General features: G+C 59.8%; 1 protein-coding gene across 1 annotated transcript in view; it reads left to right on the forward strand.

Annotated features, from left to right (window-relative positions):
- The first annotated feature begins 325 nt into the window (after positions 1 to 325).
- The window catches only part of FAM83G (family with sequence similarity 83 member G), a 31,130-nt gene continuing 16,306 nt past the window's right edge, over positions 326 to 15,149 (forward strand). The window contains exons 1-3 of the mRNA XM_019981439.2: positions 326 to 441; positions 889 to 1,486; positions 13,734 to 13,901. Of these exons, the coding sequence (XP_019836998.2) occupies positions 980 to 1,486; positions 13,734 to 13,901 (675 nt within the window). The 5' untranslated portion in view covers positions 326 to 441; positions 889 to 979. The remainder of the gene's footprint in view (positions 442 to 888; positions 1,487 to 13,733; positions 13,902 to 15,149) is intronic.

Below are 15,149 nucleotides of genomic sequence, written 5' to 3' on the forward strand. Positions count from 1 at the left end.
CCCGCCCCTGCTTCAGAGCCTCCCACCCCAGCACCCCAACTCTACTTCCACAACGGGTGAGCATCTGTGCATGCTTTCTGTCCCACCTGGGAAACTGGACACGGTTAGGTTGGACCAGGATTACCAGCAGTGTGAGGGAGGGGCGTGTCAAGGCTATCACCTTGCTGTGTGTCCTCAGGAGAACACTGTCCCTCTCTGGGCTGCAATGGCCCAGAAGCGCTTGGATTTTGGTCCCTGAGCGGTTCAGAATTCGGCCACCTGAGGCTGGTGGTGGCGGAGAAGACGCGCGCACACCCTCCAGACGTCGGTCCGTCTGGGGTGGGGTGAATGTGAATGTTTCCGGCCCCGCCCCCGGCCGCACGTGACCGCAGGTGGCGGCAGCCGGGTGGGCGGGGCCGCACTTAGTCACCGCCGCCAGCGCCCACGCCGCCCGCGCGCCCGGTAAGCGAACCCAGGCCCGCGCCCTCGACCCCCGACCCTCGGCCCCCGGGAGACCCGCCCGCTCACGCGCCGCCCCGAACCGCCTCCGCGCAGACCCCTAGGGTTGCCGATCGCGGCGCTGGGAGCTTTGGGGGCCCCTTCCCACCCCGGAAGCCCTGGAGATGCGGGGCGCCGCCGAGCAGGTCCAGAGGTCGTCGGAGAGCAGACTCCGGACCCTCCTTCTTGGGAACTTCTGGGGAGTCCCTTGCCGACCCTAGTTCCCCCCAGAAGTAGCCAGGACCTGTGGCGGCTCCAAAAATCCCCCGGGAGGCGGGCCCCCCCGCAGGTACCGGCACCCGAGCGGGAGGCGTGCGCCCCCGCCCCCCGCCGGCCCCTCCTCCGCGCGGCCGCCCCTCCCCGGCCCCGCCTGCACTCTGACCCGACCCTGCCCGCCCGCCCCTCCCGCAGGTCCGGGGCAGAGGAGAGGCGGCGGCCGGAGGCCCCAGAGCGCTCAGCGCCCAGCCGGAGACGGCCCGGAGCTGCGGAGCGTGCGGCCGCCATGGCCTTCTCGCAGGTGCAGTGCCTGGACGACAGCCACGTCAACTGGCGCTCCAGCGAAGCCAAGCCCGAGTTCTTCTACAGCGAGGAGCAGCGGCTGGCGCTGGAGGCGCTGGCGGCCAACGGCCGAGACGCCTTCTACGAGGTGCTGAAGCGCGAGAACATCCGCGACTTCCTCTCGGAGCTGGAGCTGCGGCGCATCCTGGAGACCATCGAGGTCTATGACCCCGGCTCCGAGGACCCCCGCGCCGGCACGCAGCCCCGCGGGCCGGAGGATGGTGATGCGGCCAGCGCGGCCGAGGGTACCCCCACCGAGGCCGAACCGCTGCCCTCGCTGGAGTACTGGCCCCAGAAGTCGGACCGCTCCATCCCACAGCTGGACCTGGGCTGGCCCGACACCATCGCCTACCGCGGCGTGACCCGGGCCAGCGTCTACATGCAGCCCCCCATCGACGGGCAGGCCCACATCAAGGAGGTGGTGCGCAAGATGATCAGTCAGGCCCAGAAGGTGAGTCGGCCGGCCAGAGTCCCCAAGAGACGCAGCCGGGCAGGCCTGACCTGTCCCGGTGTCTCAGGCGCCCATACGCGCGCACTCAGCCCAGCCCGGGCTTTCGGCTGCCTGTTGGGCTGCCTCCCTCCTGCCTTCGCCGGGATCCTCGGTTTCTCTGCAGAGCGATAGGGCACCTGGATCCCTTGGCCGCTGACAGCAGGCTGTTCCTGCTCAAAAGATCTTTGTGCATCGTTGGGGGGTGTTTCTGACTTCCTCAGACTTGGCGAGCAGATTCCCCAAAAGAAGGTGCTTGGACAGGGTGGGGCAGGAAGGATCACAGGGCTTTCCCTCACTGTCCCCGGGGATGGCTCTGAGAAGCAGGAGGTTCCTGCGCACACGTGCTCCCAAGTGCTCTGGTGTTGCTTTTGTGGATGGTGGAGACAGTCTGGGGCTTGGGGTAAGCATGGAGACTGAGAAGTAGCCTGAGTCTGGCCGAGGCTGGCCTGGAGATCCAAGTTCAGCTGTGCCTTTTTCCTTGCTGTGCTGGGTGACTGAGAACAAGTAGCTCTCCCTCTCTGAGCCTCTTCATGAGCTTTGCAGTGGCAGAACCTTCCCCGAGTGGGAGATGGGGACTGGCGATGGTGTGTTCCTGGGGGTGGAAGCAGAGCAGGTCCCAGTGAGGGTTGTCAACCTGGATCGAAGGGACGTCAGGCATTGTCTGGACCTCCTGCGGAGCAACCCCTGCCGAGCTGTGCCTTGTCCCGCCGTGGATATCCATTCAGCTGACACACTGAGAAGAGGTCTCTCCACTGGCAGCCAGCCAGGCCCTTGCTGGATAGCCATGACCATAAGCAGGGCCTTCTCTTGCTTCCATGTTTCAAGGCACATTCTGAGATGACTGATAAAGCCTGCCTTGCAAGTGAGGATTCATAAGCCAGCTCTGGACTCAGTAGAGAGGAGTGAGTGGTCAGCAGTGTCTGTTCAGGCCTTGGCCCGGCAGGGCAAGGTATTTCTAGCTGAATCTAACCCCTTCACTATTCTGGGCCCGCTCAAAACCCAGACAGTGGCCTTGGGGATCATCCTGGCTGACAGGGCCCAGGGGAGCTCTTGGGCAAAGAGACCAGAAGTGGGTCAGGCACTGACAAGATGGCCATGGCTTAAGTTTCCGGAAAGGTGGAGTCCCTGTTTCCTGAGGGGGCTGGCGGGGTCGGATAGCCTGTGTTGGGGAGCCTGGCTCTCTGCCTGATCCCAGGCAGCTTTGGGGCTTTGGGTTTCTGCTCTGTGAAACGGAGGTGGCGGGGATGAAAACAGTAAGGATGGAGTCGGGTATCGGAGTGAGGAAGAGGTGGGGTGGAGGGACCGTCACAATTTTTAGACTGAATAACCTGCTATGGCGGAGGGGGGTGCTGCTGGTGTGGGTGCCAGGCTTGAGGTTGTGAAACCCAGTCCCCTAGGAGTGCCTGTTGGATCCCATTACCCAGCCTCCACCCCCTTTTTAAAAATGGAGAAATTGAGACCCTGGTAGAGGGGGCTTGACCTGCCGTGCTGGGGCGCCTCTCCTCCCCACCGGAAGTAGGAAAGAGGTGGATCCCAGATCCCAGACTGCTCGGAAACAGCTGGAAAGTTTTATCACCCCAAAATGGAAAGACAGATCCAGGTCTGTCTCCCCAGGTCCAGACAGGGGAGCCTGGGGCCAGGCTGAGCACCAGGGCCTCCTCCCTCCTCTCTCGTCTCTGTGTCCGGGGCTAAGACCCAGCCATCCCATGCAGCCCCATGCCCCCTGTAACTTCGTCTGCTCCCCACAAAGCCCTCAAGCTTATCAGCATCACCTGTGTAAAGGGACAGAGCCAGGAGATAGTCCCGCCCAGGCCTGCACCCTGGTCTGTGTGGTCCCAGTCGGTGCTGACCTGCAGCCCCCAACAGGTGGGCGTTGGCCCTGCTTTCATCCCTCCCAGGGTAGGGGCTCACTGACCATGCTCCTACGGCGTGGCAGTGAGCCCTGGGCTCAACAGGAGGGGCCTCAGAGGCCAAGTGCCTCCCCTTTTGGCCAGGGACACTGAGACATAGAGGACGGGGGATTTGTTCACACCTGATGGGGAGCCTTGCTCCTGCTTTCCAGCCCATGTCTTCCCTGCCACGTCCACCCCAGGACCCACGGCCAACATAGTGTGTGGAGGGTGGAGGGGGCGGCCCTGATAACCAGAGCTGCTGTTTACTGGGTATCAGGCACTTTATAGTCTTGTGTAGTGTTATCTGCTCCATTTTCCAGATGTAGCCACTGAGGCCCAGTAGGTTAGTCCCTGCCAAGGTCACCTGGCTAGCTCTTGGGTGGAGAGGTAGGGAAGGGACCAGACTGGTGTTGTCTTCAGACTCTAGACAGGTCCCCTGCCTGTCCTGCCCTGGCCTTGAAAGGACCCAGTGAGGGGCAGAGCAGGGAGGGGCCGCTCATCCAAGCTACCTGGGACCCTCCCGTTTCCCTGCTCTGCCGCCTCCTGGCTCGCAGGGCGGGGCCATGACGCCGGCGGGTGCTGACGGGTGCTGACAGGGCGCTTTGCCTGGGCCGCCCGCCTGGCCGCCAGGAGCCTGACCCGCCTTCTCTCTCCCCATGAATCACCTCTCTTTCCCTCACCCCCGAATCCTCCTCTTGCCCCCAGCACCAGCGCAGGGAGAACACCCTCTCTCCCCATCTGGGATGGAGACCCTGCGGTCCGGCTGCCTGGCCAAAATGCTGGCCCCCTGCCCACCTGGGCCCCTGGGCTGGGGCTGGTGGCGCTGAGTCAGGACAGCCCAGCCCACCGCCTCCTCAGCCTAGACTGTCGTCAGCACAGCGGGCCGACCCGGGGGCAGGGAAGTGACACAGCACACACTCAGCCCGTCTCACTGGGAGTGGCCGTGTTCCCATCAAAGCCAACGCTGAGTTCTCCCCTTTTCCCAGGAGATGAGCGTGGAACTAATGGGCCACAGCACAGGATCCACAAGTACTTGGTCAGGTCCCGGCTCTTCCTCTACCACCTGTGACCCGGCACAAGCCCCGGTCAAGCCATCTGTGAAACGGGCAAGGCACTGGGGCCTTTTAAGGATCTCTCCTACTCTGACCCTCCTCTGGTAAAAAGACTAGTGGGTCCAGAGTCTGACTCCACTGGCAGGTGGTCCTGAGAAGGCCCCAGAGATAGAGGGTCATCTGCCTGCCCTTCTCCCAGCCCCTGGGAGCCAGGGATTTATCTGGGGAAAAACCTGCCATGGGGTTCTAACTGCATACCAGAGGCCGGGCCTGTAGCATCACGCCTGTAGCATCACGCCTGGGCGGCTGCAGCCTCTGCAGAAGGGGTAAGGCCGGGCTGGGTCGGGCTGGGGCTGTGGAGGGCCCGCCTTGGCCAGCAAAAGGGGAGATGCTCTAGCAGGTTGTTCATTCAGGGTTCCCCCCCACGGGACTTCTTCATTAGGGCCCCCGAGGGCAGGGCTGCATCATGTGTGGGTGAGGAATCGGTGGGGTGGGCACAAAGGAGAGTAAGGGGTAAAGCCTAGACCCGAAACCAGATCTTGTGCCCGCCAGGCCGGGGCCAGACCCAGAGATGTTAGGTTTCTTGCTTGGGGCCACACAGCAAGAAGGGACTGGAACCAGATTCCATGGTGCCCGAGTGACCCCACGTCTTTTCTGTCTGGTCCCTGCCTTCCCACGCTGCCATCCTAGCTCACAGCTTGGCTCCAGGAGAATAAAAGAGCTTAATGAGGCATTTATTAAATGCCAGCTGTACCCCAGGTGCTGAGCGGGCACTTTGCCTGCCTGGATCCTCCCAGCTCCACAGCGTAGGTGTGGTCCCGTCTGTGCAGACGAGGGGCTCGCAGAAAGCAAATGACCTGTCACCCAGCCAACACTGGAGGAGCCTTTCTAGGACCTAGCTCTGGGGGCTCTAAGCCCCCTTTCCCTGGAGGAGCAGTGTCTCGGCTGTTCTTTCTGAGCCCTGCCCCTCATGAGAGCCGTGGAGCCTCACTGTGGGCCCTCAGCTTGAATCAGGGCAGTAAAAGTATTTTCATGAGGCTCCTAGACTCTGGGTTCCCGCAGGAGCAGAACTCTGACTGCCCCAAGGCCTGGTGAGCACAAAGTTACAGGGAGCCAAGGCCCCTGAGGACCAGGGACTCTCACTGTCCCCAAACAAGGCGGTACCCTCACAGCCCTGACACCGTGAGAGGCCTTGGGGTGGCCCAGTTGGCTGCTTCCAGGGGCAGCACCAGCCAGCCTCACACAGTGGGTCTGGGGAGCACTTTCCAGCCCAGAGCCCCAGGTGGGGAACCATCTGATAATATAGTCCCAGGTGCTGGCTCCTATCTTCTCCAAAGGTTCCTACCCAGCAGCATTTGTGTCTTAATTGAGGTTGAGGAGAGTGAGGAGCAACTCTGCCAAGAAGGAGGGCTGGCACTTCTGGGCTGGGTGCACGCCAGGCTCCAGAGCGCCCGGGCAGGTTGCCCCACACCAGCCGACCCTGCCCTCCCTCCACGACCCTGGGAGCCAGGGCCTGTCATCACTCCCAGGTCACAGGTGATGACAGCTGAGGTTCAGAGGGGCCAGGGCCTGCTGAAGCTCCACCAGGGTCTTTGTTTTTTCTAGTTGTGGCATGTGAACTCTTAGTTGGGGCATGTGGCATGTGGGGATCCAGTTCCCTGACCAGGGATTGAGCCCAGGCACCCTGCACTGGGAAGGCCAGATCTTAGCCACTGAACCACCAGGGAAGTCCAACATACCAGGGCTTTGAGTGGCAGGCTTGCACTGAGCTTCTGGTCTTGGGGGTCCAGCAGGCTCGCCCTGCAGCCAAGGGTCCTTCCCCTGGGCCCTCAGAGGTGGGCCAGGCCAGGCCTCTCAGAGGCCCCCTTGCTGAATGACCTCGGGCCTTAGGTTCTTTGTTTGTAAGATGGGGATTGGGCACTGGTCTTAATAAGGCAGTCATATACATGAGAATGCTCAGTGCGGGGAGCTGGACTGCCCCCTACTGGGGCCACACCTCCTTCATCCTGGCAGGCCCTGGCTGGCGGGCTGCACCAGCCTCCTTTGTGAGGTCTGAGTGATCCCCCAGATTAAACGCCACGTGGGGCGGTGGGAAGACAGTCTTTGGTTTTGGGGGACCCGTGCTTGAGCCCAGCTCTGCTGTCGGGCCATGCTGCCCGAGGTAACCGCTCCACCTGTCTGATCATCCGTCCCTCCCTGCTCAGCACCATCTGATGCCAGCACCTGCCCCAAAGGGGCTGTGAGATTTGCACGGGAAAAGCATGGTGTCTGGCACGGATTCAGTAAATGCCAGGTCTCTTCCCTCAGCCCTGTCATCCTGATGGCCTATCCCTGAGGGTGGTCTGGCTTGAGAAGTTGTGAGCCCCCCAGCCCCCATCCTGGAGGAGTTCAAGCAGGGGTTGATGGAACACAGCAGAGAGGACATGGGCCTCCAGTGGCTCAGGAGCCTTGCCCTGTGGGGCTGGTTCTGTGACTCTGGGCAAGTCCTTTCCAGGCCCCCTAAGCTGGGGCGTTAGGATGCTCCATGACCCCACCATGTCTGTTGCTCGTAGATCCTGGAGAAGCTGAGCTCTTAAATGTTTCAGATTGATGAACTTGAGATTTTCCAGTTTGAAAACTCTTGGCTTGTGCGGGCCTGGGTCTGGATCCTGCACCTGGAAGCTGGAGGCCCCTGGGGGCGGCAGGAAGAGGGAGAGGCTTGTCCTCTTGTCTCGTCCACCGGGCACAGCCCTGGTCACCTGACCCCACGCTCTGCGGCCTCTGGTCTCTGTAGCATTCCTGAGCTGTGGCCGATATCTATCAGACTCAGGGCAGGGCCCACGCCACTGGGCTGGGTGGGACCTGCATGTACTTCCTGACCCTGGCCCATTGCAGCCATTTGGCGCTTGGGTGGCCTGAATCTCCTTTAATTGGCCTTAATGAGGCTTCTGTCTTAATGGTGCAGAAAGAAGGTGCCAGAGCTGATGACTGTCAGAGGGGAGGGACCGCAGGTCTTCCAGTCTACTCCCCCATGACTGAGGAGGGAAGCGCTGTGCCATAGCCTCCCCTCCCCGACCCCCCAGCCCCCCAACACACTGTAAAGTGTAGCAGAGCTGGGCGGCCCAGGCAGTGACTCTCTGGGCAGTGCTGATTGCCAGGGCTTTGTTCTAGGACCCAGGGTGGGCTCTGGGAGGCGGCGGGTGGAGTCACAGCTAGAATGGATGCAGGATCCCTTCTGGGAGAGGAGCCAGGAGCAGGAGGCTTCTGTCACCAGCCAACTGTGTAACTCTGAGATGGTGACAGCATCCCCCACCACGCCCCCCACCAGGAAGAGACAGCGGTACAAGTGTCAGCAAGCTAGCCCTGGCTTGAGCTGGCATTGTCACCCTGTATACAGACTTCCTCCCCGTTTGCCGGGGAGGCTGGGGCTCCCAGGAGGCCTCTTCCCCAGGCCTTGCAGGTCCTTTCAGCATCAGGGTGGGGAGGGGAGAGGCACCATGTTGCATCGTGGGAAACTGAGGCACAGCGGCCGGGTCTGCCCAGCCCTGCTGGTGGGGGCGGGGCTGGGGGCAGGTGTTCCACACCCTAGTGAGCGAGGGCAGCCTCAGCTTCCCCCCGCCAGGCTTCAGCCCCTCCACCCGTGTAGGGCTGGTGACAGCCACAGTGCAGGTTGACCAGAGTAAATTCAGCACTTGTTTCCCTGAAAAAGTCCGTATTTCATCTTTGGTTTGAGAGCTGTTTTCACTGGGTAGGGAATTCCAGATTAGTGGTTTCTCCATTCACTTGCTCCCATGTCCTCTGGTTTGCGTTGATTCTGAGACGTCTGCGTGGTTCCTCACTGGCTGATGGTCTTTTCCCTTCTGGTTGCTTTTAAGGTTTTCTCTTTTTCACTGATTTTAAGTGATGTGATTATGATGTGTCGTGGTGTGTTTTCTTCATGTGTCCTCTGCTGGGAATTCATCAAACTTCTGGACTTGGGGATAAATGAAAAGTCTAGTGGAAGTGGTAGTTGATCAGTGGTGTCTGACTCTTTGCGACCCCATGGACTGTAGCCCACCAGGCTCCTCTGTCCATGGAATTCTCCAGGCAAGAATAGCTAGAGTAGGTAGCCATTCCTTTCTCCGGGGGATCTTCCTGACCCAGGGATCGAACCCAGGTCCCTACATTGCAGGTAGATTCTTTACTGTCTGAGCCACCAGGGAAGCCCAGTGGTTTCCATCAAATGTAGGAATGTTATGGCCTTTTATTTCAAATGTTTTTCTATCCTCCCTCCCCCATCCTCTGCCTCAGCACCTGCTGAAACTCCAGTTACACGTACTCTAGACCTTTGGAGTTGATCCAAGTTCACTGACACTCTGGCCTTGGTTATTCTGTCTTGCTTTTTTTTTTGTCTTTTCTGTGTGTGTCATTTTGGATAATTTCTACTGATAGATGTTCAGGCTCACTAATCTTTTCTTCTATAGTATCTAATCTTCTATTAGTCCCATCCACTGTATTTTTCATCGTAAATGCTGAAACTCACCTCTTGTGTTTCAATTTGGTATTTGTTTAAAAAAATCTTCTACGTCTCTAAGTAACTTTTTGAGCATATAGGATGAAGTTATAACTGTTCACACTTCTTTGTCTGCCATTTGTATTCGTTCTGGGTTCACTTTGATCGATTTTTTTTTTTTCCTCTTGAGGCTCATTGTTTTCCTGTTTCTTTGAATGCCTGGTAATTTTTGATTGGATACTAGACTTGAAAATTTTATGTTGTGGGAGTTGTTTTTTGTTTTTTTTTCCTTTAAACATTTTGGAGCTTTGTTTGGGGATACAGTTCTTGGAAACAATGTAACACTTTGAGGCTTGCTGTTAAGCTTTATTAGGTAGGACCAAAGCAGATTTAGTCTACTATAGAAGTTGGCTAACAATGGACCAAATCTGGCCTACAGCCTGATTTTGTAAATAATGGAATGGAGATGTATACATTTGTTTATGAGTTGTCTGTGTCTGTTTTTGGAGTTGAAGGGGGTGTCAGAGACACATGGCTTGCAAAGCCTAAGACATTTGCTACCTGGCCTTTATAGAAAAACCTCATGGCCTCGGGTCCAGGGCATGTTTGCCCATCATGTAGGTGGTATCCTTCTGGGGACCCTCTTGCAGATGCTTAGAGCCTGCACTCTGTTGGGGGAACGTAAATGACTCCTGGTCCTGTGTGATTACCAGCCGTTGTTCCAGCCGCTTCTTTCCAGCAGTTCTGTTCCAGTCTTGGTGGTTTCCTCCACCACCGAGAGAGTGCCTCTCAGTCTCCAGTTGAATCCTCAAGAGGCAACTCTGTGGCATTTTCTCTGTGCAGCCCTCTCCTCTCCTCTGTCCTGAAAATCCTGGTTTCCAGGCTCTGAGCAAACTTCATCTCCTCAACTCCGGGAGCCCCGGGACTCTGCTGTGTCCTGGAGGTGACTGAGGCAGTCCTGCAGCTGACTGCCTCATTTGTCTCCCTTCTGCCCCGGGTCCCTGCACTTGCTGTGCTGCCTGTTGGCCACGGCTTCACAGACTTTTCTGCCTGGTGTTTATTGCTAAGGCAGGTGGGTAAGTGCAGGCTCTGATATTCCCTTGTGGCTGGAAGCGGAATCCCAGGTCTTGAAGGCACTGTACCCACTCTTAGGACAGTCTGCAGCAAGCCCCTGGTGTTCCTATGGGTTGCCCTCCGGTTGGCAGAAAAGGAAGCAGAAATGGTGGGCAGTGATCTCCAGCCTGTCCACCTGAGGGTGCTGTGGGTCCAGAGGGCTGGGGTTGGTTCCGTCTGCTGAGCACAGCTTCTGGACCCTGAATGGCACTGTGCCTGCATTGGTTCACTTCACCTGCCAATAGCCATGCAGGTGGGTGCTGCCATCACCCCACAAGGAAACTAAGGCCCTTCCTGAGGTCACACAGCTTTCTGGGAGGACAGTCTAGAGCCCACGCTGCTACCGTCCTGTGTCCACCTGAGCCTTAGTGACAGACCCAGAGATCCAGACCCACCTCTTGCTTTTCCAGGTGGTGAAAGTGCCCAGTGAATGCTGGGGACTTGCCTGCCGTGCGTCGTGTCTCTGGTGACCTCTGGGCTCCAGGGCAGGTGGGTGTGACTGTCTCCCCTTCCTCTGGGGAGCACTTTGAGGGGAGAGACCCCTGCTGGCCCCTTAAGCTTCTGCAGGCATCTCCGTGGTCTTGGAGTGGGGGCAGGCAGGACCAGTGCAGAGGGAAACTGCCCATGCAGTCCTGGGTCTCAGGGTCAGGCCTTAGAGAGACGGCATGCCACTCAGTGGGTTGCTATGGCTTCTCCAGAAACAGATGTGGGGCCTGCTCACGGCAGCCTTTGAGTCAGGGTTTGAAGGACGGGAAGATGTTACCAGCGTGGAGGAGGAGGGGAAGGTGCCTGGTCAGGAGGACGGTGGGCTCAGCTGAGGCGAGGTCTGGGGTGTGAAGGGAGAGGTTGGTGGAGTCAGAGCCCCTGTGGCTTCTGGGCCTCTGGGGAGAGATGCTCAGAGGCTGGGCCATGGTCTTCCAGCGGCAGGGAGACCCCGGGTCGCCTCACCACTGCCCCTTCTCCCCCACCCTCCCCTGCCCACAGTGTACCTCTGCCCCAGGAGGGGTTCTGTGGTCACGGGGGTGGGGTCTCATGAGCAGCAGCGGGGGTGCCAGAAGCCTCAGGCTGAGAGTCAGCTTGTGAGATAGGAGCCCCAAGCTGGTGGCGCAGAGGGAGGTGGGGCAGCAGTGGTCAGAGCTGCCTCTCAGAACCCGTGGACACAGTGAGAGGCTGCGGCCTGCCTGGATGGGCTGTGTGGGGCACCCAGACCAAGCATAGGAACTTGGGGTTGCTCAGCAGGCACAGCCTTGGGCATCATCATCCCCATTTCACAGATGAAGAAACTGAGACCCAGAGAGGCTGCAGCTCACCCATCCCGGACGGCAGGCTGGGGTCCAGAGCTCCATCTCTCTTCCTGCCACGCCACCTGAGCAGGTCGTTAGGCAAGTGAACGAGTGGCCCTGTACCTCAGTGTCCTCGTCTGTAGAATGGGGGCAATGATCCGCACCTCACAGCATGTCTGAGGACTGGACGAGGTAGCGATTGTCAGGCAGAAGTTGCTTTGGGTGGGGCACAGGGCCCCGGGTTCTCATCTGCAGTCTCTGACCCTAGAGACGAGCACTCAGGTCTCCAGGCCTCTAAGAAAGGTGGTGGGCCCCATGGACAAGCCTCAGACCCCACCCTCCCGAGCACCAAGACCCCTCTCCAGCTCCGCTGGCACCTGTACAAGCCCTTCTTTGACCCCTGGCACTGAGCCCAATGCCTGGGACCCCGTGGGGCTCCACTGGGGAGAGAGGGGCAGGCCCCAGCAGACCCAGCCCAACAGCTGGCGGCCTAGACCGGGCACCCACCTGCCCGGGTGTCGCGGAGAAGGCACATGTGGGGTGGGTCCTGCTGGGTCATGGCATGTCCCCCAGCCCGGGCCCAGGGCACATCCCCTTCTGGCATTGTTGGCGGAGCCTGGACCTAGGCCTGCTCCAGGAGCAGTGTGTTAGCGGAGCCCTCCCCAGGCCGGCATGTGAGGCCATGCCTGCAGAAGGGCTGGAGTCACCATGGGGCGGGGGGTGGGGAGGATGTCCAGGCAAGAGGGTCCCTGCTGCCACCCCTACCCCACTCTGGGTCCCTGGGTTCCTTGGTGGAGCCCAAGGGTGTGCTGAGCCCACCAGCTCTGATGCCGCATCCCATCTGTCCTCTTGTCCACCCCCTCAAGCAGTCTCGGCCTTTGCATACATCCAGGGATGGGGCGCTCACTTCCTCTCAAGACCCCAGCCTATTTGGGGTCAGAGATCATGTCCCTCAGCTGGTGCTGCCACTGCCCCGTGGCCCCCCAGCCCTGTACAGACTATTTCTGCTCCCCGGGCTTGCCTGAAACACCCCTGAGGGACTCAGACAGTGAGTTGTGGTTCCCCAGGAGCCCTGGCTGGGGCCATGTGAGGAGGCTGCGTGTCTGTTCAGAGAGGGCAGGGCAGGGAGGGGCCCCCAGCAGTACTGGCTCTGGTACAGACGTGTGACCAGCGTCAGCAGGGGCCTGGGGCCCAGGAGGAGCCCTGCTGGGCCTGCAGGGGCCGCGTGAGCTCATAGGAGTGTGCGGGCAGGCCCTGGGCCACCTGCCAGGTGGCCTCCTGGCAGGGGTGGGGGAACTCTGGCTCCCCTGGGCCTGGTTGCTTTGAGCCTGTCTGTGCCCAGCTCACTGTGCGGCCCAGTGCACAACCCTGCCCGCCTTTCGATGGAAGACTCTTCCAGGGGGCTCTCAGACCCAGGATGGAGCCATGGCACTGGCCTTAGTGAGTGAGAGGGCTCAGCAGCACTGGACCCTGGTCTGCTGTGTTCCCCTTGCTGCCCAGTGGGGCAGGGAGGGCAAAGGAGAGAGACTGAGTGCCAAAGCCTGCTGACCACTGAGCCCTGCCAGGCCTGGCACCTGCTGACCACCCCACTCCCTGGCCCTGCACTACCAGGGCCCCTGAATGCCAGGCCTGGGCGTGTCTCAGCTGGACTGGGCTGGGCGCACTCTGACCTCTCGGTTCCACCCAGAGCCAGTCCCGAGGCTGAGGTCTGCTGCTGTGGCACAGATGTGGTCAGAGGACAGGAAGAGCACATGCACTCTGGACTCCGTCCAAACCAGACTGGAGAGGTGGCGGCGAGGGAGCCTGTCCAGGGACCGATGACCGGTGGGCGGCCGCAGCCCCCGCCTTCCTCCCTGGTGCTGACACGTCTGGCTCATCTCAGCTTCCTGAGGTGGCGGGTGGAAGGCGTGGCGTGGCCTGCCCGCCTTGGGAAAGCAGCCCAGGAGGGGAAACAGGACCGGGCTCTGAGCCCCAGGAGCAGGGAGGGCCACCCAGTTTTGTGGGGGCGGCCAGGGCTTGAACCCCAGAACTTGCCCCCTTCCCACTGCGGGGCCTTGAGTCAGCTCCTCTGGGCTCCTCAGCACCTTCCCCTTCCCTCCACATTCCTCACCTCCCAGTCACTGGGCTTGGTTTTCTGTGGTCTTGTGTTCTGGAAAAGGCAGGCCTGTGGACTGGGCCTGCCTCCATCCCCTGCTGTCCAGAGAGAGAGTCCAGCCTGTGCCACCCACTGGGCATCTTGCACCCTGAGTGTCGGTCCTATGCCTGCAGCCTCAGGGCCAGGAGAGCCAAGGCCGCAGGGAGCAGAGCCAGAGTGGGCAGGTGTGGGAGAGGGTGGTGGGCATGGAGGCACCTGTCCTCCTGGCTGCGTGCCCTGACGGTCTCCGTTCCTCTTTGCAGGTGATTGCTGTGGTCATGGACATGTTCACCGACGTGGACATCTTCAAGGACCTGTTGGATGCTGGCTTCAAAAGGAAGGTGGCCGTGTACATCATTGTGGACGAGAGCAATGTCAAGTACTTCCTGCACATGTGTGAGCGGGCCCGCATGCATCTGGGGCACCTAAAGGTGAACTGGCCAGTCTTTCAGTTCATTGACAAATTCTTGGAGTACCTGCCATGTGGGTTGGGGCTGAGCATGTAGAGTTCGGTGTCTAGGGCCGCCCACCAAGTGGTCACGTGGCCTCTGCTTCGGTGCCCTGGGGACAGGACACTACCTGTCAAAGCCCATGTGAGGTGCTCCTTCACCAGTGTCTCAAAGCAGCCCATGCCACAGTGGTTGTCTGTCTCTGCTTGCTCACCTCCAGTGACAGGGTGCTCACCCCTTGGCTCTGGCAGCTCACACGCCAGCTGGAGAACTTCAACTCAGGAAGTCCTAAGCCCAAGTCTGTCTCCACATCACATCCACCCATAGTCTTTAGGACCCAACAGAGGAAGCTTCCTTGGGTTGAGGTCAGGGAGGGCTCCCTTGGAGGCTGCAGAGTTGAAACAGACTTGAGGAGCCAGTGGAATAGAAAGGGCCTTCCAGGGAGTGACACCGGAGATGGAGACGGAATTCTCAGGTTGGGCCTGGGTTCCCAGCACTGCTTTGCTGTGTGTGGCCTGGAGCACGTGACCTCCCCTCTCTGGGCTCAGTGGTCCAGTGCAGCGGTCAATGGCCCGTGTGGCTAGGCTCTTCTGCTCAGACACCCTGGCATCTGGTGCCTTACTTGAGGCCTTCCTGGTGATTCAGACGGTAAAGAATTTGCCTGCAATGTGGGACACCCAGGTTCAATCCCTGGGTCAGGAAGATCCCCTGGAGAAGGGAATGGCAACCCACTCCAGTATTTTTCCCTGGAGAATCTCATGGACAGAGGAGCCTGACAGATTATATTCAATGGGGTCACAAGAGTCAGACATCACTTAGCGAAGAACACTTTGGGGGTGGAGGGAGCCATTGCTTGGCACCTGTGTGCAGCTTACTCCCCAGGGTATAGACCAACGACAGCGGATCCTGTCACAGCTCTTGTCCTGGGCCCTTGATATGGTTACTAGGCCCCCCTCTTGGCAGCCGGCAGGAGGGGTGGCTGTTCCACGTTACCAACTGGGGATGTGGGCACTGCCAGGTGTCACCCCTGCCAGTGAGCAAGGCATAGGCGCAGGGCCAGCACGAGCCCTCTGGCTGAGCATAGCTTCCAATGGGTCAGAATGCCTTGGGCAATGCCAGCCCTCTTAACGAGGGGCTGGGTTCCAGCGCCCATAATTAGTTGGCTTTGTCCAGTGACCCCCGTCCCAGCTGAGTCCTTTCAAGTGGGTGTGAGCTCTCCCGGCAGTGCGA

This window comes from Bos indicus, chromosome 19, assembly GCF_029378745.1.
Source record: "Bos indicus isolate NIAB-ARS_2022 breed Sahiwal x Tharparkar chromosome 19, NIAB-ARS_B.indTharparkar_mat_pri_1.0, whole genome shotgun sequence".
Lineage (NCBI taxonomy): Eukaryota > Metazoa > Chordata > Mammalia > Artiodactyla > Bovidae > Bos > Bos indicus.